The sequence below is a fragment of the Microtus pennsylvanicus genome, chromosome 1, assembly GCF_037038515.1.
Source record: "Microtus pennsylvanicus isolate mMicPen1 chromosome 1, mMicPen1.hap1, whole genome shotgun sequence".
NCBI lineage: Eukaryota > Metazoa > Chordata > Mammalia > Rodentia > Cricetidae > Microtus > Microtus pennsylvanicus.
In genome coordinates, this window is record NC_134579.1 from 220,904,586 (window position 1) to 220,926,134 (window position 21,549).

At 38.2% G+C, this 21,549-nt stretch overlaps 1 protein-coding gene across 1 annotated transcript in view; it reads left to right on the forward strand.

Annotated features, from left to right (window-relative positions):
• Positions 1 to 21,549, forward strand: part of Lix1 (limb and CNS expressed 1) — a 56,030-nt gene that overhangs the window by 21,660 nt on the left and 12,821 nt on the right. The window contains exons 3-4 of the mRNA XM_075951818.1: positions 13,820 to 13,960; positions 16,097 to 16,192. Of these exons, the coding sequence (XP_075807933.1) occupies positions 13,820 to 13,960; positions 16,097 to 16,192 (237 nt within the window). The remainder of the gene's footprint in view (positions 1 to 13,819; positions 13,961 to 16,096; positions 16,193 to 21,549) is intronic.

Below are 21,549 nucleotides of genomic sequence, written 5' to 3' on the forward strand. Positions count from 1 at the left end.
ATATCTGCTACTTTGTGGGCTTTCCAAATATCATTATTACAATACTCGTCCATTTGGTTACACTTTTTCTTCCTTGTGTGTAAATGTGGATGATGTGGGATGCCCTTCTGTATATGCCTTTTATTGGTTGATGAATAAAGATGATTTGGCCTATGGCAGGGCAGAATATAGCCAAGATGGAAAAGATATATAGCGAGAGTTGACAGAGTCAAAGAGATGCCATGTAGCTGCCAAAGGAGACAGATGCCCAGAACCTTACCTGGTAAGCCACAACCTTGTGGCGATACTCAGATTGATATAAATGAGTTAATTTAAGATATAAGAGCTAGCTAGAAATATGCCTAAGCTATTGGCCAAACATTGTTGTAATATATATAGTTTCTATGTGATTATTCGGGTCTGGGCAGCCAGAAAACAAATGATCAGTCTCCATTTACAATGTAGATATATTTCTAATTGTGTATCTATACAAAGTATTAGCCTATATTATAGCCAATAACTGGTTATCCAATGAGTCACTAGAGAATATCAAACGATCTAAGGATATGGTCCATACTCTTAGGAAATCAATGTAAAAAAGTTATAGTAATTATGGAGTTATATTTAAGAATCATTGCAAGAACAAACAAGGGAACTTTTAAAATTACCAGTCTTTTTAATGTAATAAATCATCCCTCATTTAGGAAACAAACAGTGGTGCTTTATTTCTGACATATGGAAAAACAAACACAGCCAAGTTTCTTTCTGAGCTTGATTGCTAAGAAGCCCTGTTTAAAACATATATATATATGTGTGTGTGTGTGTGTGTGTATGTGTGTGTGTATGCATATATATATATATATATATATTACATGTGCAGGTTATAGAACCCAATATTTTTAAAGCAAGATAGCTTTAAAAGTATGAAGATAGATACATACCTGGTGTTACTTTAATTTCTACCTATACTTTTCCTTTGAATTAATATTTCACTCTATTTTACCTTATTGCCTGGTATATCTGCTTTGTGCTATCTCTAATCCTTTGTATAGTGAGATAATATTATGTTTTTAAGCTTTTAAAACATTACAATTATTTGTGTGTGTTCACACTATGCCATGGTGCTTGTGTGAAGGGCAGAGAACAGCTTGTGTGAGTCAGTTTTCTACTTCTATCATGTGAGTCCTGAGGCTCGAACACAAGTCATCAGATTTGGTGGCAAGCACCTTTACAAGCTGAGCCATCTCACTGGCCCAGGAAAGGCATAATTTAATAAACAGACTAACAAATTGATGCTGTGTATGTTATTGGGGAATGTAAATTAAAGCTGAGGTATACAGTTGAAGGTATCTTATTCAGATGAGAAAGTGTTCTCAGTATAAGGAATGGTATGTACAAAGGCACACCAAAAGAGGAAACCTCAAGGATTTTCAGGATTATCAAAGTATAAGTGTGGAAAGAACTTGTGGAAGATAGCATTTAGACACTTGGCCATCACACCTTGCAAAGGAATACATGTTCTATACTAAATAAAATCAAAACCCTGAATGTGAACGATATATTCAGATGTGCTTCTGAAAGACTTCTCTGGTCGTTGCATGAAGATATCTTAGAACTAAATGAAGTTAAGAGCTTCAGAAAGTGAAATGAGTCATGCGCATCTGTTGTGGTAGAGCTGCATATACAATGTGATCAACAGAGAATGTACACAGACTTAAAGATGGCTGGGAGTTGGAAAGTTGGGATAAAACCTCAATTTTAGCTTTAGCTACTGTCCAAGGAAGATGAGGCGGGAACAGAGACTCCAAAAAATGTGGACAGAATGATTGACTAGGGGGCATTCTCCTTGAAAGCTAAGTTGGAGATCTTTTTAAATACTGCATTTATCCATTAGTTTGTTTTGTTTTTTAATAATTTATTTATTCTTATTTTATATATATTGGTGTTTTGCCTGCTTGTATGTCTGTGTGAGGGTGTCAGATCTTGGAGTTACAGATAGTTATTAGCTGCCCTATGGGTTCTGGGAATTAAACCCCATTCCTCTAGAAGAACAGCCAGTGCTCCTAACTGCTGAGCCATCTCTGCAGTCTCATTGTTTTTTTAAAAAATTAGATTGAATATATTGGGTGTATAGATAACTTTTGGAAAAACTTTAAGGTTACTGACATTGAAATAGGTCAAAATCTAGCAAATTTAGTTAAGAAAACCAAAACCTATGTCTTTGAAAAGATAAGTAATTTGGAAGTTATAGAGCACACCTTTGATTCCAGTACTTGGGAGGCAGAGGCAGGCTGATGTCTGCAAGTTCAAGACCAGCCTGTTCTACAAAGTGAGTTTCAGGACATCCAGGTCTACACAGAAAAATCCTGAGAGGAGGAGGAGGAATAGGAGAAGGAGGAGGAGGAGGAGGAGGAGGAGGAGGAGGAGGAGGAGGAGGAGGAGGAGGAGGAGGAGGAGGAGGAGAGAAAGAAAAGATAAGTAAGAAAGATAAGAAAGAAGACATCTTCGGAATTTCTAAATAATAAAAACCAAAATAAATATTTAACAAGGTTTTGCCTTACTTAGAAGACAAGACATACAAATTATAGGAGTGTAATAAAAACAAACTAAAAAAATCATTATGTTAAAAATCATAAGGGTTCTGTAGAAATGGCTAGATGATTAAGATCATGTACTGCTATTGTAAAAGATGTAAATTCAGTTCCCAGCACCCTCATCAAATGGCTCACAGCCACCTATAACTCCATCTCCAGGTTATCTACACTCACATGCACATAGATACACACACATTAAAAAAAATAAAACTAAAACATTTTAAAACTAACAGAAACATAAACCAATTTCTGGTTAGTAAGAAACTATATTATCTTTAAAACTTTTCTCTAAATCATTTCCAAATAAAAATTTTGACTAGGGGAGAAAACTAGTGGTTGCTGTTATCTTACTGAAATCCAATGAATCTACAGCAATAGACTATTCAGCTGACCTTAGTTCTCCTCCTCCCAGCTGTATCTCCTAGAATCTGATACTGGATCCTTTGGCCCAACTCTCCCACACCCCATGTCTTGATCTCTTCTAGTCATCCCCATACTCACACTATTCCCACCTTCTAATTCCGTGCATACGCTCTGAATCTTCTCTTGGAAGCAGTCTACCTCTTCTGATTTCTAAAAGCAGTTATTTGCTTTTCTATTAGCATCTTGTGCTAAGGTAATGTATGCATGTGTTTTGTCTCTGCAATAAAATATAGATGCCTCAGGAATGGGACCCATATCCTCAAGACCTTCATAATCTCAAGCACTGCTATTTTCACATAAGATCAACCTAATAAATTTTGTTTAATCAATACTCAAATTAATGAATAACAAACCCCAAGAATAACTTAGTGTTGTTACTCTTCTATGTAATCAATAGTAAGTAAAGGTATCCGCTTAACTTTTCATGTAGGGCTACAGAGGCTCGTAACCCTGTAATAAATCAATATTATCTTGTACATATCTATGGCTAAAGTACTGGAAGTGAATCAATGAGAAATAATTGCTCTAGGACCCCCCATTCCCTCTGGATTTCATTTGTGCATAACTTTGCTCTCACTTGGCTCTCATGGCCATGAATAACCAATTATTACTGTATTTGTACTCAGGAACGAATTATGTCCACAGTCAATAAATGCACTCATTATAGTATATCTAAAATGGAATGCATTTATCATATAAAAATATATCTAGAGACCATGGATCTAAGAATTCCAGTGCTCTTGTTTTTGTTTTATGAATTTTCCTATTGTCTCATAAATTTTGACTCAAATGACAGGACTTCCCTTAGGTGATGAATCCAACATTCTCCTTGTAGTTTTAAAAAGATGAAAACTCCTCAGCAGGGAAGCCTCTGGGTGACTTCTCTGATCATTTTAAAGTCTCCTTTTCCTTATGTTTAAATCATCATAGTTTAAGGTTCCCAGGAGGATTGTTAACATCCTTGCTTTAAAAGATCCAGAACTTCCTGAATCAAATATATTTTGAAATGTATTTGGGTGTTGGCAACCAAATCTAGCCCCTTGACCCATTTGTCCCTCCAAAACATGGTTGGGGAAAGAAAAAACAGGAAATAAAAGAGGAATAAGAATTTCTCTAGAGATGATACCTTGCACTGTTTCTTTGTGAGTTTAAAAACCATCTTAAATGTTCTTTTCACCATATAGCATTTAGCCATGTTTTCCAGCAGCTAGCCTATAAGAGCCTACCTACATGCTTCTTCCTGCTATGCCTTTTCACATAACCAAATGCCACCCTTGTGCACTGCAAATCATCTCATGATGGATTATTAATGCCAAGGCCATGTGCTGAAGCATGGAGAAGTGATTATGCCAAAGCAGGCTTCTTGCTGTGTCGTGGACATCACTTCCAGTGGTGCCTAGTGATGGAAAACAGTTAAAGTGGAGGATGGGCTGGATTACAGAGCGAATCACGCTGCCATTAGCATTTCATGAAAGCTGTAAGAAATTATGTTCATTCACTCAAAACATGGTATTCATTGAGCTTTAGTTTTCTGACCAGTGAAAGGAGAGCTGTTCAAGGCTTTGATGGTCACAAGCTAACACTGTTTGTTATGCAAAACACTTCTCATTTTAGCAAATGGAAAACTTGTGTCCATGAAGACTAATTAAGACATTTTCAGTTAATCTTGACACCACAGTTCACCCTCAAAAAATAAATGCAAATATATGGGGGAAACACCATAGATCTTCCTTTCATCAGACCTTCATAAATTACTATAGCATGAAAAAAGAGAAGTGAAAATATGGTGTTATTCTTAAATATCTAAGCAATAAACAAAATAATCTACTGATATAAAAGTTTTCCTCAGAAGTTAAATGAGATTTGTGCATTTTGATTGTGTTTTCATTACATCATTTTTTGGGGAGGGTCTAGGCAGTTAATCATTCTCTTGGCATACGTCACAACCATGAAAACCAGCAACATTTTCCACATTTTTACCATAAAAACAACTATGACCCCAGCTTATCTATCAGCCACTCCTTATGAATGCACAAGAAAACCCACTACTGTTTCAGCAACTGTTTTTGTTTATAAACCGCAAGGAAAATTTGAGTATCTTATTTTATATTTTTATTTTAAAAGTTTATGATTAATTTTTTCAAAAAAAAAGTCTGTGATTTGTATTCCGTATAGAATTGGCTAGGATAATTTGGAATTAAGGATTGCATTCTTATCTTTAGTAAATGCAAATTTCCTTTTGGCATAGTACTACATTTTATACAATTATTTACATATGTGCATTATTATTAATGAAAAATGTAAAGCATTGATGTGATAGCTTGATGTATTTGAAATATGTTTAATTTCTTAGGATATTATATCTTTCATAACTATTTGGGTGCTATCGTTAAAAGTGTTTCATAGAAAATAAGCATAGGTGTTCAACGACACAGTGTGATTCTAAGCCTAGTTGTATAATGCCAGGTCTATGAGGTTGAAACACTTGGTATCTCTACCAGCAGACTCTTGACTGTCCCCCACAACCCATTTTTAACACATATCTGGTTGTTCTGGGTGGTTTTATGTGTCAACTTGACTCAAATTATAGAGTCATCAGGAGAAAAAGCCTCATTTGAGAAATTGCCTCCTTGATATCCAGCTGTAAGGCATTTTCTTATTTAGTGATCAGTGGGGGAGAGCCCAGTCCATGGTGGGTGGTGCCATCCCTGTGCTGCTGGTTTGGGATCTATAAGAAGGTGGGCTGAGCAAGTCATGGGAATCGAGCCAGGAAGCAGCTCCTCTTCATGGTCTCTGCATCAGCGCCTGCCTCCAAGATCCTGCCCTATTTGAGTTCCTCTCCTGACTTCCGTCAGCAATGAACAGCAATGCTGAAGTGTAAGCCAAATAAACTCTTTCTTCCCCAACTTGTCTTTTGGTCATGGTGTTTAGTTGCAGTAAGAGAAACCCTACCTAAGACACTGGTGTTGTGCAATGGGCTGTATAGTAGGAAGAAAAAGAAACCACTCAGTCTTTGCTTAATGGCCTTTAATTATTTTGCCACTCTGCTTTTCAAAGTCATTGCTTATGAAAATACATAGGAAAACTATTTTTACAAGGATTGTACTGAGTACAAGAAAAATGAAAGTGTGGAATGTTGTTTTCTTTTACTCGCTTAAGATGATAAGCACATTTTACCTGTATAGTCAGACACAAAAATACATTTTATACTTTTATAAATTGTATGAGTCTTCTCAAAATCCAAGATAGTAACGATATATCTAAGTCACAATAAAAATAAGTTAATAAAACTAAGGTTTTCCCCATGACTGAGAGAATATTTAGTCAGTTCACATACTTGACTAAATGAAACTGCAATGCTTTCTTTGCTAGTAATCAAATAAGCCCTCATTTTAACATTTCAGTCTCCAGATAGAAGTGAGGTTCCTGCCATAAAATCAAGACTATTGTCCACACCAATGTTGCTTTAATACTAAATATTTCTGTTGGAAACAATCCTTGGCTTTTTTCCTGGCTTTGGTACAAGGCTCAGATGCATCACATATTATGGGGTATAGCAACTCCTAAAGCAGTTATTTCCTGGTAGAAATCTTCACAGCAAAACATCCTGACATAATTAATGAGACCTAAAGATAGAAAGGCTAGTTAATACTGCATTCATATGAAAGACATGCCAGCTAATTATCAGACTTTAATGACTTGCATGTAACTTGGAAGTGTGTATTGCTTTAATAAGACCCTTTATTCCCCAGCCTTCTTTCCTTAACTCTTATCTGCTTCTTCCTTATTAAACAAAGTGAATAGAGATGCTTGACCTCCAGAGAAAATGGTAGCATAGAGAAAGGAAAACTTAGAGAAGGCCCATGATAAAATAAGGATGTCAGGATATCTCTACAGGAGTCTTACAGCCCTTGGAATACACCGTCTTACTAAGTTGCTGAGCAGGTAAATTTGACTTTCCCTGGTTTCCTCCCATCCCTCTCATGCAATCTATTTACACCAAAATTACTATAAAAAATAAGTCAAAAGAAAAATTTTTAAGAATTCTTTTTTATTTAAGTATGTGTGCATGTATGTCTGTGTGAGAGTATGCCATGTGTTTACAGGTGCCTTCCGACGTCAGAAGAAGGTGTTGGATCCCCTGGAACTGGAATTACAGGTGGTTGTGAGCCATCTGATGTGGGTGATGGGAACTAAATCTTAGTTCTCTGGAAGTGCAGTGAGTGCTCTTAACTGCTGAGCCATTCGTCTCTCTGGTCTCCAAATAAGCCAAAAATTTGAGCTTTGATTGATTCATCTTGTCTTCACCTTAACTTTAAAAAAGGAAGAGAGAGAGCGAGAGCGAGAGCGAGAGCGAGAGCGAGAGCGAGAGAGAGAGAGAGAGAGAGAGAGAGAGAGAGAGAGAGAGTTGAAGGAGCCCGGTGTAATTTGGGATTTAATAGTTACCAGGGACTTTGGTCTAGGTACATGTGTAGAATAGCATTTCAAACAGAGGTAAATGAGGAGATGGGCAGGTGGTTTATATTATGAAAAAACATTCTGATCTACCATATGCCTGAAATGTTCCCCTAAGCTAACAGAAACTGGTAAATTTTCTCCGAACACTGGACTCTCAAACCAGTCCCCTCCCCCATGCCTAGCAAAGACCCCTGTTCTCAGCACATACAGAGACTTGAATTGTCTCCACATTCTTCCTCCAGCCTGACCTGAAGAGGTGGCGTTAACCTGAGTGATGGGAGCTCAGCCGTTGCCCTTTCCACATCACCATCTGGAAGGGGCAAATGCTATTACATCCACAACCCAATATATTGAAACACATGCGAATGTTCATGCTCTGACCCGGGAGGTCAAAGCATTAAAGAACTGAGAGCAGCAGGGCCTGGCTTGTGGAATTCTTTTTGTTGAAGGCTTGCTTGATGTCAGAATGAAACTGAGGTGTTGGTAACACTGACCAGAGCCCACAGGTCATGCACACGTAAACTCTGCAAGTCGCTTGCAGAAACTCGGACTACATGTTGCAAAGAAAAAGTGTTCTCAACCATTTGAATGACAGACATTGCAACATTTAAGATTAGGACAAGATTTTCCCCTTTCACTGTCAGTTTATTTGGTTTGCCACTTGCAAAATCTTAGTGTGGGAGAGCCCCTTGTGTGCAATTTACTGTTGAGTGAGTCCTAACTAAATATCACTAAACTGTCCTTGATCCCAGCAAAGATTCATTTTAACTTGAGTCACAAGTAACACTTGCTATTACATTTCTGTTATTTTGCCTGCTACATCTTTGCAGCTCCTCAGCAGCCATTCATAGGCACTAAGTAGAGTGTACTTAATTTGACTCTATAGATTTCAGATTGAAAGAACCTTTTTATTAATCTTTAAAGCACATGGATGAATAATTCCAGGAAGTCTGTTAAGATGGAGTTAGGTTCCTTGTCTTGATGTCTTTCCACACGCTTTCCAACAGAACCAATCATATCTAGGATATATGTTCAATAAACTTTTGAATGGAAAAAAATTGACTCAACACACACATCCTGCTTATATTTTTTAAAACAAGTTATGGATGAAAATTAATCCATTGACAGATATTATGTAAGTTACTCTTCAATCTGAATTATTTCAGACTGACGAGAAGATGTCCTATAAGGAATATACCTACAGTTTTTAAGTGTTTTGTAAATTATTAAAATGATACTAATTTCTTGTTAGACATTTCTACTTAAAATTTGCCTGTTATTATTTTATTTATAATATTTTATTTATAAATTTTATTTAAGCTCTTTTAAGAATGTCTTTGCATTCCTAAGAAAACAAAACAAAGCACAATAAAAACCATGAATAGCTACTATTTAATTTGTGAGCAATCTACAAATTAATCTTGTTTACATCTTAACATTGTATAGTTTATCACAGAAGAAATAAAAAGCAGAACTTCAATTTAATTTAGAAAAGCCAACAACTTTTAGGAGAGTTATCAAAGGGCTTTTTAACCTGATTTTTTTTTTGCTTAATTCTTAGATAGAAACAGTTCTTCTATTGAGAAACTACCATTGTTTTATGTTCACAATGCAGATTTATCATAAAGACAAAAAAAAGCTTCTACATAGACTGGCTGAAAGCATAATGTTAACACATTTTATTTGGAATTTTTTACATTGTTTTTCTTCTAAGAACAGGTCTAGGGTCTTCAGATTCACCTGGAAGGTTTATTTAAATGCATATCTGGGAGCTGGAGTACTGGGTCAGTGGATAAAGTTTTCTTGTACAAGCATAAGGTTATGAGTTTGAACCCCATCACTCACATAAAAAAAGCTAGGCATAGAGACATGTGCCTATGATCCTAGTGTACTGGGTCCTTGAGCTTGCTGGCAAGTTAACCTAACTAATTGGTGATCTCAGAGTTAGCGAAAGATCCTGTCCCATAAAAATAAGGTGGAAGGCTGGTCAGCAAGATGGCTCAACAGATAAAACTGCTTCCAAGATGTTGACTCTCTGATACCTACGGTAGAAGGAAGAACCAACTCCCTAAACTTTCCACTTTCCTCTAAATGAATTCTCCCATAGATTGTTCTCCAGGCCTGTTCCATGGTACAAATGTGCCTGAAATTAGTAGCCCCCACACAGAACACAACCATGCATACTGTTCACAGTGACTCACTCATCTGAAGATTTGAGTTAGGATTCTTATGAAGTACAAAATAAACTACTGGTTAGATATACTTGAGAGAGAATATTTATTTGTTTGTTTTTTTAAGTCCCATAACCTTGGGGTGCATAACCTTTATAAAGTCTATGCTTCCACAATTATAAAATAAGAGTAATAATAAAACCAACCTCATAGAATTGTTGTGATAACTAGACATGATATTAACCGTAAAATGCTTAGCACAGGACCAAAGCACTGAGGGTCAGCAATAAGATCTCAGACACTGAGCTCTCTCCCAAAAGTGCAAGTGAAGACTCTGTAATAGTTATCTTCTGTTGTATAATAAATTGTTTCAAAACTTACACACATGTTCAGGACTCTGGAATCAGGTGGTAGTCAAGCCGTCATCTAAAGATTGGATTGGGTATCCTTCAACGCCACCAAGATGGCTATTGACCCCAGGCCTTTTCTTGGTCATGTGTGCCTTTCCATGGGGTTGCTTAAATACATCAGCTAACTTTTCTTCATGAAGGTAAACAGAGAAAAGGCAAACGGGGTCTTTATAAACCAATATTACAGAAATATACTATCACTTCTGCCATGTTCCATTGACTAACACTCCTACAGAGTCGAGAGACTTCGGTGAAGATGTGAATGCTGGGAAAAGGAATGAACCACTGAGGGCATTTTCTTTTTGACCCACCATTGCCTTTAAATGGCTTTCCTAAGCATTACAGCATTCTGTGTGGATTTTTTTGGGGGGGGGGAGTGGGTGGGTTTTTTTTGCATAAGAAGGGTTATCAGGGAGGAGAATATTTTCATTTTTGCTTTATTATTAGAAGGCATTAATGACTATAATAGTTTATAATCTACTAACAAATAAAAGACACCTGAGTAGCAAGAGAAATATCTGGTGGGGTCTGCTGGCCACTCACAAAGCATCTAGTTCACATGCCTAAGAAGTCCACGGTTGACTTTGCTAAAGATTTTGACTGTTTAATATTCAAGCTCAGAACTTTCATAGAATGCAAAGGGTGAAAGCTGTCTCTGTGTGTTAGCAAGTAAGAATGGTCAGCACATAAGGTACAGTTTACAGATTTGTATTTATGATGAGGTCTGGGGAAAAAATAGCAAGAGTAAACCATACAGTGAAGTCTAATTCTAGTTGGAAGCTGCTTTGAAATAGCATCATTCTTTACTTACTCCCATCTGATGTCCTTGATGACCAGTTTGGAAACAATAAAATGCCCTTTAACTTGCCGTATTTATTTCTTTACAGTTCCCATTGTTTGGTGATGACTGTGAAGGTGCGTGTTCTTATAGGAGCATCCAGACTGTTATTTTGATATTCCAAGCAGACTGCAAATGAGCTAAATTGCTTGGCCAAGTATATGTTCCTATGGGTGAAAGGTTCTCCTTAAACCTCTAAAAAGCAAAACAGGCAGCAGTTTTACTGGCTTGGATTTGTAGTTTCAGAAGAAAGCAGCTGGCTGACATTATAGACATTCATTCTGAAGTGATTGTCGTTCAGATATATAAAGAGCAATATGAAGAAAAGTTCTTTGATGTCTCAGAACTGATTTTATTTTATGTACTTATTAACAGGCACACTTTCTCCCCATTGGAAGGGGGAAAAAAACCCTCCAATACCCTGAAACAATAAAATAAGTAAAGACAGGTGTCTGCTTTTACATCTTGAGATTAGCTGAGTCTCCCACCTTCCTCTTCCATGCTTCCCTGGTAAAGGCCCTGTCTGTTGCCTGCCTGGCTGGCCATTCTTTGATCTGTGAGACAGTACGATGGCTGTAAATGGACATGCTGCCTTTGATCTAGTACTTAGCTGTTCTTACTTAAATAGATTGCTTCTTTTAACTATGCAGTGTTTACTTTGTCTCTCCCCCCCCTGAAAGTTGTCTTAAATTGCTATTATTTAGACAAAGATATTTCCTAAGAGTTTGAGAGTACCCTGACCTGTATCTTATTCCCTAAATTCTAAAGTCCCAAAACTCTGTTGTAGATTTTGCAAAGTAAAACTGCTATTAAAATGAGCTGCTGGTATAGATGTTGTGTAATATTGGCAAAACCTTTTCTTTTTAATAGGAGTTTATTCTTTTCAAAGGATAATAAATATAACTTACATATTGAGAAAAATGTTCATATCAGAGTCTAAATCCAGTTTATCCTTATGAATATTAGTTCAGGCTTAATATATTTTCGTACTGCTGAATTAAAATACCATATAAAGTATATAAAATAGTACTTTTAAAGAAAAAGTAGTATATATATTTATTCTTGAAAGAATTTCTTGCACATTTTTCAGGGGTTTTATTGATTTTCTACCAAGTTTCCTATGTGTCAGCCTGTTATTCATTCAGTAAATTGTAATAGGAAGGGATGCAAAAAAATTATATAATAGGTTATGAACACAAAGAAAATTATCTAACAATTAGGGCATGCAGGAGGAGACAACAGGCAAAAGACCAGCAAATAATTACATTCAAGTAAACTGATGCTACTGGAACTTAAACTTCCTCTGTCCGTGGTCTGTCTGTCTGTATCTCTCTCTCTCTCTCTCTCTCTCTCTCTCTCTCTCTCTCTCTCTCTCTCCCTCCCTCTCTCTCTCTCTCTTTCACACACACACACACACACACACACACACACACACACACATCTTGCCCCACTGTTTTAAAAGTCTTTATGATTACTATCTTTTCCATGCCCTGATGGTACACAAGCATCTCAAATCAAAGCACTGATCCTGGTTTAGATGTTATAATGACTATTGAAGAAGCATGCAAAAATACCAAAAAAAAAAAAAGTTTGGGGAGAAGTCAAAAGAAGTGATCAGTTGTTACCTACATGATTCTTACACTAGAGCATTCATGATATTTGGAGGGTTTAGAGACTGGGAACCTGATCTCAGGGATTCAAATTGGGTTTGTGGAAGTGGGCTCTAAATGATACAAGGTTGTATTCAAGCACCTGGGGACAGGGCAGAAAGGTCAGTGTGGGGTAGAGTGTGAAAGCACACAGGAATTTGAGACTATGGAACTGAAAAATGAAGTGAGGCCCTCAATAATACTTTTCTTACCTTTTCACACTATTTATAGTCATGTTTCTGAAAGCCTCACATTTAGGTAGTAGAAGCTCTGTATAAGGAAATAGCCCCCCCAAACTCAGGTGGACTAGATCTTACAAGCCTGGGCTCCCTGGCTACCCCATTGACTTGTCTTGGGCCTGGACTTCTTTTCACAAGTGTAGTTTCCTACTAGGAACCTTAGTGTCTATAGCTCTGTGTTCATAGGAGCCTCTTGGAAAGCAGTTATCATTTCTTAAATGTTCTAAAGGTATGGCTTTATTCAAGCTCTGATAGGACTTCTACCTCAACTCAAAGATTGGGAACTTTTAAGTATTAGGAAAAGAGAGAGAATGAACTGAATGGAAGCGAGATACTCAGGCAAGCCCATGTGAACAATGAGGGAATCAGGCTTGGAGGACAGAGACTAATATTACACTGGGAGCACTGGAAAAAATATTTAAAAGTATTGGGATTCAAACCCAGGGCCTTGTGCATTCTAAGCAAGTACTCTACAACTGAGCTAAAGCTCTACAGTCCCTCTCTAGCCTAGGTTCGCCTCAAAATATTATAACTTCAGCCTTGAAAGTACTGGGATTACAAGGAGTTGTCAACACGCCTCAGGCTTGAAATATAATGCATTTAATAAGTTACTGAGCATATACAGTCTGTGGCACCTAACTTTGGAAAACCAAATGGTTTTGATTTCTATACAAACTATATATGAGCAAAGTATAAAGGGCAATCCTCAAGGAAATTAGGGAACTATTGCTAGAAGAAAGGTGGGGAACAAACGCTGGAAAAGTTAAAAACAGTATGTACTGACAGTAGTATCCTTTCACTAACATATATATTCTTAGAACCCTCATAATGGTAAATGTGACTGACATTCTTTCATGGACCATGGTGATGTATTATAACCATTCTTGGTGCTTTTTTATATCAATTAATCAATTTCAACTTCAATCCTACTATTATTTTGAGGCACAGAGAGAGCCCATGTAAATGTATACGGCAGAAGTGCACAGAGGTCCGCGGCTGCAGTGTTGGAATGGTAAGATGCTGACTTCTCTAATAACTGCCTCTCCTTTCTCCTCAAGTGCTGCTTAAGTAGAGCTGAGGCCAGGCGGGATGCCGCTAAAGTGGCGCTCATCAACTCTCTCTTCAATGAGCTGCCCTCCCGAAGGATCACCAAGGAATTCATCATGGAGAGTGTTCAGGAAGCAGTAGCCTCCACCAGTGTGAGTACCTAAGGGAGGCGAGAGGGGGGAACATGAGAACATTTGAATCTTGGGAAATACCAAAGTCAGCAAATTCCCCATTTCAACAATATTCAGGTTAAATTTCTGCCCATCTACTCATGAAAGTTTAGCAAAATGAATTTTTAGGTTAGAAATCACGAAGGTGAAAGTGGTTCCCCACTGTGTATCTTGTTAATACTCTTGATATGCCAGGATCAAAATCAATTAACTTTCAGACTGAGGAAGATCACATGATCACACTGATTTCAATGTTTGCTTTTTGAGGGTTATAGATATTTTTCAGGGTCCAAAATGTATGCAGTTGAAAAATGATTTATAATCTAGTAGTAAATTAGCTCTAATTTCTCCAAACTTAACTAATTATGCTAAATATTTTAAGTTCTTCTTTCTGTAAATAATAATTCCCCAGCCAGTATGCAGCCTTGCAGTTGATAGTGTAAGAAACTATGGGCTGCTTTGACAGCTCTGTGTGTTCAACAATCATGGTTTCTAGCGGTTTACATCTTCTGGTAAGCTTTGAAACTTTCCGTGACAGATACAATGAAATGCTTTGAAAGATAAATGAAAACAACAAAATGTGCCTTAGAAATTTAAATAGGAAAATTTCTCAGCAATACAGTACTAGATATTTATTTGTCCAATAAATGGTTGAGAATTCCTGTCCAGTATCTCCAACTGTAAGCCACCCTGAACCCCACGTATAGCAGATGTTTCTCTGTGAGTGTTTGAATCATAGAAGAGGGCAAACGTTGTCCCTTTTCTTCTGTTTCTTGCCCCCCCCCACCCCTTTTCTTTAGACAGGGTCATACTATGTAGTCATGATGCTACTGAAACTCACTTATGTAGACCAGGCTGGCTTCAGACTCATAGAAATCTGCCTGCTTCTGCCTCCTGAGTGAGTCCTGGGATTAAAAGCTTTTGTGCCAGCATCCCCTCCCTTTGTTTTTCTTCCTGAGCTGAAGTGACAGTCTCTGTCTTTACTGGGCAGCAGCTCATGAAGGAGATGATGAGACTGTTAGGGATGCTTTTGCCTTATCACTTGGAGAAGAGCTGGGGAAGCAGGACAGTGGGATTAGTAGCCTAGCTGGGAGAAAGTGGGGAGGTCTGTACTATATCTGCTCTGAACATAAAAGCAAGCTTTTTTTTTCTGGCCCTGTAAATTCAAGTGCCTTTGAGGAAGAGAAGTTAGGAAAATGATGCCTGATTTATATACATGTGGAATTTACTTAGGAGCAAGGAAGGGCCCTCAATGTAAATGTAATTTGTCATTTTTTGGTGGAAATTTCTAAAGAGAGAGATATGTGTGGCTTGCAGGCTTCTGGATGGATTTCCCCTAGGATATTTTAAAAGGCCAACGTAAATATTTCAGGAGCAGTGTGTTAATGTTATTGCATTTGAAGCTATACATCTCCTGCTGCCTGATGTTGACAGCTGTTTGTGCAGTCTCACAACGCTGCTATTGCTCACCATCCTGGGAATCCAAGGTCATGGGATACTGAAGGAAGCCTGAATACCATTCCAGAGCTTGGGTTTGCTGCTTAGTGTTGTTCCTCACAACCAAGCTAAAGAGAATCTCATTTCTACCTGTCACCTACCTTGCTTCTTAAATATTAAGTAGTTTATATATGTTAAAAATGTATACAAACCAATACTCATGCAGTCAGCAACAGCTTATTATGAAAACTTCCCTTTAAGAATCAGGCAGGCAGGAAGGAATGGGTCACACGCCTGTAAAGTTCTTTCAATTTCTATTATGCAGTCTTACCTGAAATCAGGATAAGATCAATGTTGTAAGATTCCAGTAAACCACAGTGACAGTCATGGAGAACAGCCACATAAGCATTAAAGCATCACTGACAAAAGATCCTAAAAGAAGAAAAGGGAATTCCTGCTTTGGGATTATTATTCTATCAGTAGTTCTACAATCTGCTAGCATTTTAAGCAAAAGTCACATTTAAGCTGATTATAAAACACTCGTTACTTGAGTCATTGTAAATGAGATTAAGCATTTTATCCAGAACCTTTAAGCCAATAATAGGATTAAGTCCTATTCATTCAAAGAAGGGAAGGAATTATTATTGACATTTTGTTTCTTTGTTTGATTTCCTTCCCAAGGGCACTTTAGATGATGCAGACGACCCCAGCACGAGTGTTGGAGCATATCACTACATGTTGGAGTCAAACATGGGGAAGACCATGCTGGAGTTTCAGGTGCCTAACTCCCTGCTAGTTATTTATTTGATGATCCAATCCAGAAGCCTTAGAGATATACAACTCATATATAAAGACTAGCTGGGTTTAGCCTTACTCTGTTCCTTATCATCTATCTGTCTATCTATCTATCTATCTATCTATCTATCTATCTATCTATCTATCTATCTATCTATCTATCTATCTGTGTATATATATCTATATCTATATATATATATATAGTGTGTGTGTGTGTGTGTGTGTGTGTGTGTGTTTGTACATAAGCTTAGGTGCCCATGCAGGGCAGAGCACCAGATTGCCCCGGAGCTGTATTTACACTTAGCTACTGAGGCATCTCTCCAGGCCCAAGACATGTAACTCTTATCATTAGCATTAGTATCTTTTGTTCCAACAATCTGATTTTTAAAATTTACCCTTTTAGAATTCAGCGTGGTGACTGCATTTTAGCCACATTCACTAACCCAAATCAAATAGCAATCCTAGCACACTTTGCTCTCATGAAGCACACTGCCCAAAACTTCAGGGCCTCTGTGTTTCAACAACAAAGGAGAACTACGAAGAGTCTTTTTTTTTCTTCAAACAAAATTATCTTCAAACAGAAGAAAATAACAGGGGAAAGGGAATGGCACAAGAGAGAAGACCTATCTATTTAAAACCATACAGACCTACATATGGTGTCTATCACTTTAGAAACAGAAGGACAATGCCTGTTTTACAACCCAGTAACACTTCACCAGCTCTTCAGCACTAAGATCCCCTTTAAACAAAATCAAAAGGTTAAAAATGTTGCTTGTGCAAAATTCTCCAGAAGTCAGATAAGGGTTTCGGTGGGGGTACATCCAAAAGTACTACTTCAGTTCTGATATTTCTATTAAACATGAGGCGCCTCTCCCTCCTATCAGGGAAACCAACATTAACAATGTGTCATCCACATCTGATGAGCAGCAACAGCTGAGGAACTCTGTTATATAATCCTAAGTTTAATACTTCCCACTTTTTTGTAGGCATGAAAAAACTACACTGTTTCTTGTCTCTTCAGTATATTGCTCAATAAATCACGGAAGATATTTAATACTATAATGTAAACTTTTGCCTAACAGAAAGCCAACTGTAAGGGTTTGAGCATGCTGAAGGTGCACTCTGTTGGGCTGTGTGGTTCACTGGGCTAACTGCACTATATACAGTTTTGGTTTACAGATGTTTTCTAGTTAAAATTCTATTTGTATTTATAAAGTTTAAAATAACAGTAACAACATTGATATCAGTATCTGTTTCTTATTTGATACTTTCTTTGGCATAATATTGAGTATTTGACAATTATTAGTTTAATTAAACCCTTACAACAGTCATCTGAGGTAGTCATTATTATTCACATGTTACCAAAAGAAGATTATCTTCACTTAGCAAATGGTTGAGTTCCAGGCTTCAGACCCATGCAAGGCAATCTCTTTCCTTTTTTCCACACATCTGATTCTCCTCATATACTGAGCAGATGAAAATCTAGCAGTGATTGGGCAGACAGTGTGTGTCCCTCTAAACAGCTAAGCTTAAATGAAGTCAAATATCCAATGACATAGAATACCAGCAAAAATTAGTGGACAATAGTACAGTCTTACTCCCAGTACTTCTATTTTCTTACGTTTGATTTCAAGAAGTAATCAGACTTACAAATTTTATGAACAAAAATGTTTATCATAGTAAATCGTAATCTTTGTGTTACAGCTGCTTTATGTTGCAGCTGATGTCCAAAAACACCAACTTTTCTTTGTAGTAGATGAGGACATATGGAATAGACTAGCTGGGTTCAGCCTTACTCGGTTCCTTATCTCTAAATCTGTTTCTTCTCTTGTGTATAAATCTGAGGAAATACCAGTACCACCTCACAGCGCCCGTGAAGGTGAAATAGGACACAACGAGAAGAGTCTGGAACAGCCTGGCATGTGGTAAACACTCCATGAAGGTTAAGGGTAACTCTGAAGGATTGTGTTACTTGAAACGTCAGAGGCTGCTTGATGGATGTATTCCCCCTGACACCTTTAGGTAATAATAAGTTTCACAAGAGGTTAGATAGCTTTCTGCCAAAATGCTTCATGCCCCCCTGCCTTACAATAAAAGGGGGAGAAACTATGAAGGATCTATAACCCTCCCCCACAATCTAACACCAAGCTTTAGAGAAAATAACAGGAAAAAGAATGACAGAAGAGAAAAGATATGCATTTAAAATTATACAGACTTATGTATGGGTGCCTATCACTTTATATCTATGAACTTGCCCATTCTGAAACTCATTTTTATTTTCTGCTAAATAAAAAGAATCATGTCATTTTATAGAGCTAAAGACTGGGGCGTTTATAAGTCTTCCAGAACAGCCCTTGGAAGAAAGTCATTTAACTTTCTTTCTTATTTGTTCTTTTTGTGCCTTTCACATCATGCAAGCCGATCCATGCATCTTCCGTACCATTGCCTCCACCCTCTGCCCCTTTAACACCTCCCCAAATAAAACAAATCAAAATTTAAGTTTAAAAACAAGAAAAAAAAGAGATGGGGAGAAAGGGAAACTCTTGTCATGGAAACTGCAGTATAACACAGGGGGTCATGCAGTAAACCCCTTTATCCATACATCTTTACATGCAGACATTCATTGCATGGAATCATTGGCTAGAGGCCCCTCGTCTCTGCTACACTACTGACACTGGACCCTCACAGGGACTCTTCCTGGACATCCCTTTGCTGCCCTGTGCTGTGGAGACCCCCTCCCCTTCCAGCAGATCACAGATGGGGTGGATGTTGGGGTGGGCCAACAATTAGCCCTGGTTCTGGGTCTGACTAGTTGCACTGTTGGTCATCTGGTCAGCTCTCTCCTGTCTTCAGCACCAGGGTGAGTTCTCCAGCTTTGCTCCGCTAGTTCACCCTTTGAAGTGATGAGCAAGGGTGGGGTCACTGGTTCTCCAGCTCCTGCACCTTGAGGAGTAGCTCTACTGTTCTGCCCCGTTGAGGTGTAGAGGCCCCTCTCCCTCTGACACCCCTGTACAAAGAATGTGATTTAGTAGCTATTAAAAAAATAATTTTGAACATGGTTGGCTTAGTCTGCCAAAGCTACTGATGTAAGAATTAAAAAACAAAACAAAACAAAAAAACTTTCTTCCAAGTACTATGAAATGCTTTACTGAACCTCCCCTCAGTATCGCTTTAACCCTTGCCTTGCTAGACTGCTTTCTGTGTGGTCTGTACTAAGATATTTAAATGATAATTATTTAAATCACACTCAAGAAATGCTTCATAAAGAAGACTGGGGCAGGAGAGGGACAAAAAGAAAGATAGAAGGCAGGGAAAACTCAAACCCTCGGGTTAGGAGAGAGGACCCAGGGAGCCAAACTTTTCCTTCTTCCTGCCTGCTGGGGCCCAGGAGGTGCATGGGGTCTGGGCAAATTTGTGTCTACACTTAAAGGGAAGTGGGTACAGACCTGGGCTATTGTGGCAGAGGCACAGTTCAGCTCCCCCCCCCTTACTGGGGGTGTCACAGAAGAGTGTTTGGATCTGGGACCGGATGACTATAGAGTAAAAAGGCAAAATTGGTGTCTACTGACTGCGGTTTTCGCCGGGTTGGCCCTGCAGCGCTGAGGAATCCTAAGAGGCTTCTGTTTACCTTCAGTTCTTGGGAGAGAAGGGTCTGCCTGATTTGGGGTAAGCGGCCAGAGAGAAACTGCCTGCTGTTATGGGGGGGGACATGAGCAGCAACCAGAGGGCACTGGGTCTTGTCAAGGTCAGATTCTAGAGAGAATTTGACTGAAGTTGGTTAATATATTTATTCTGAAGACTAATGCAATCCAAGGAAGAGTTGTTTATTTACGTCTGTACTAAATTCCCCAGGTCGCCTTTTAAAGCCCCATCCCATAAACAAATTTTCTCTTAAACTCTTTCTCGTGGGTAAAGAGATGGTGCCCACCTGTTTTCCAAGGTCTCCATTTACAGTGTTTGTTTTTCTTATTTCTGATGAATCACAGAGCCAACCAGTTTCCCAAAGTTCCAGGCAGAGGCAATGAGCCTTTTCTCATGCTCAAAGTAGCTGAAAAGCCATTGTCTCTAAGAGGCGAGACCAGGAAGGCAGTTTCCAGGACAGAGCCCAGTTGTTGCAGGATTAAAGGAATTTAATGACAAAGTAGAAACAGGAAGCTGTGGATGGAGAGCAAGCAGCAACTGCAATTTTCCCTACAAAGCAAAGAAAACACAGGTTTTATTCACCATTCAGTTTACAATTTACTTGATGATCAAGACAAGTTATATGATTTGTGGGGCCTCGTGCAAAATAAAAATGCAAAGGACTTTGCTCAAAAACAATTAACCCAAGTACCAAACCAGGGCAGCGCCTTCAGGGCTGCAGAGACCTCACAAGTGAGAAGCTAGGCTTGATGCCAGGACAGATCCAGAAGGTCCTAGACAAAGAGAGGAAAGCAACGCATCTGTCTTGGCACAAAATTGAAAGATGCTTTTAAAAGCTCAGTGATTAAGAGACAAAATATTATACTACAATATTTTTAAAGCTCAAAATAAGTGTAAAAGTCTCTCTTAATAAACAAAATACAAAAAACAAAGTTAGGTTTCAGTAGGTAGTCCAGACTTGCCTTGAGCCTGTTGCTGCCTCCCAGTATTGGAGTTGACCATGTGTGCTACAATGCCTGGTACAAAATACTAATTTTTTAAAGATCCTTAATACTCATGAATCAGTTAAATATTGCCTCACATACCTCACCCTAACAAGCTGCTTTCTCACTTTCCTTTCAGTTCAGCCAGGCAGGCTCTCTAGACTTCAAAATTAGTTTATTTAATAAACTTCACAACAGAAGAGCAGAAAAAATCATCATAGAGTAGGTAACTGCAAGTTTCTATACAGGACATGGGTTGATAAGTTACAAAGCCAGGGTTAAAACCAGGCAACAGGAATCCAGTGAAACTAGAAAACAATTCCTTACAGATGTCCTCTGTAAGAATTGCATGGATTTTCCTTCAAGTCTGACAGGGCATAGAAGCATTGGTTTAAGCGCCAAATCACAAGAACTCGGGATGTTGTGAAACCTCCTTTAAGGAGCACTTGAAAGAAGAGGTGGGAAGATTTCTGAGTTCAAGGCCAAGCTGGTCTACGTAGTGGGTTCCAGGACAGCCAGAGCTGTATAGATAGCTCATCTCAAAACAAACTAACAACAACTACTGAAAGAATTTGGTCTCGAGAAGGGAAATAAAGAAGTGAGATAAGAAGTATGTATAAATAGTTAGGTATACTTATATTATAACAAGTGTTTCTACAGAGCAGGGCAAAGACTCGACTGGGATAGAATGTATGAGGATGATGAGAAGGAGGT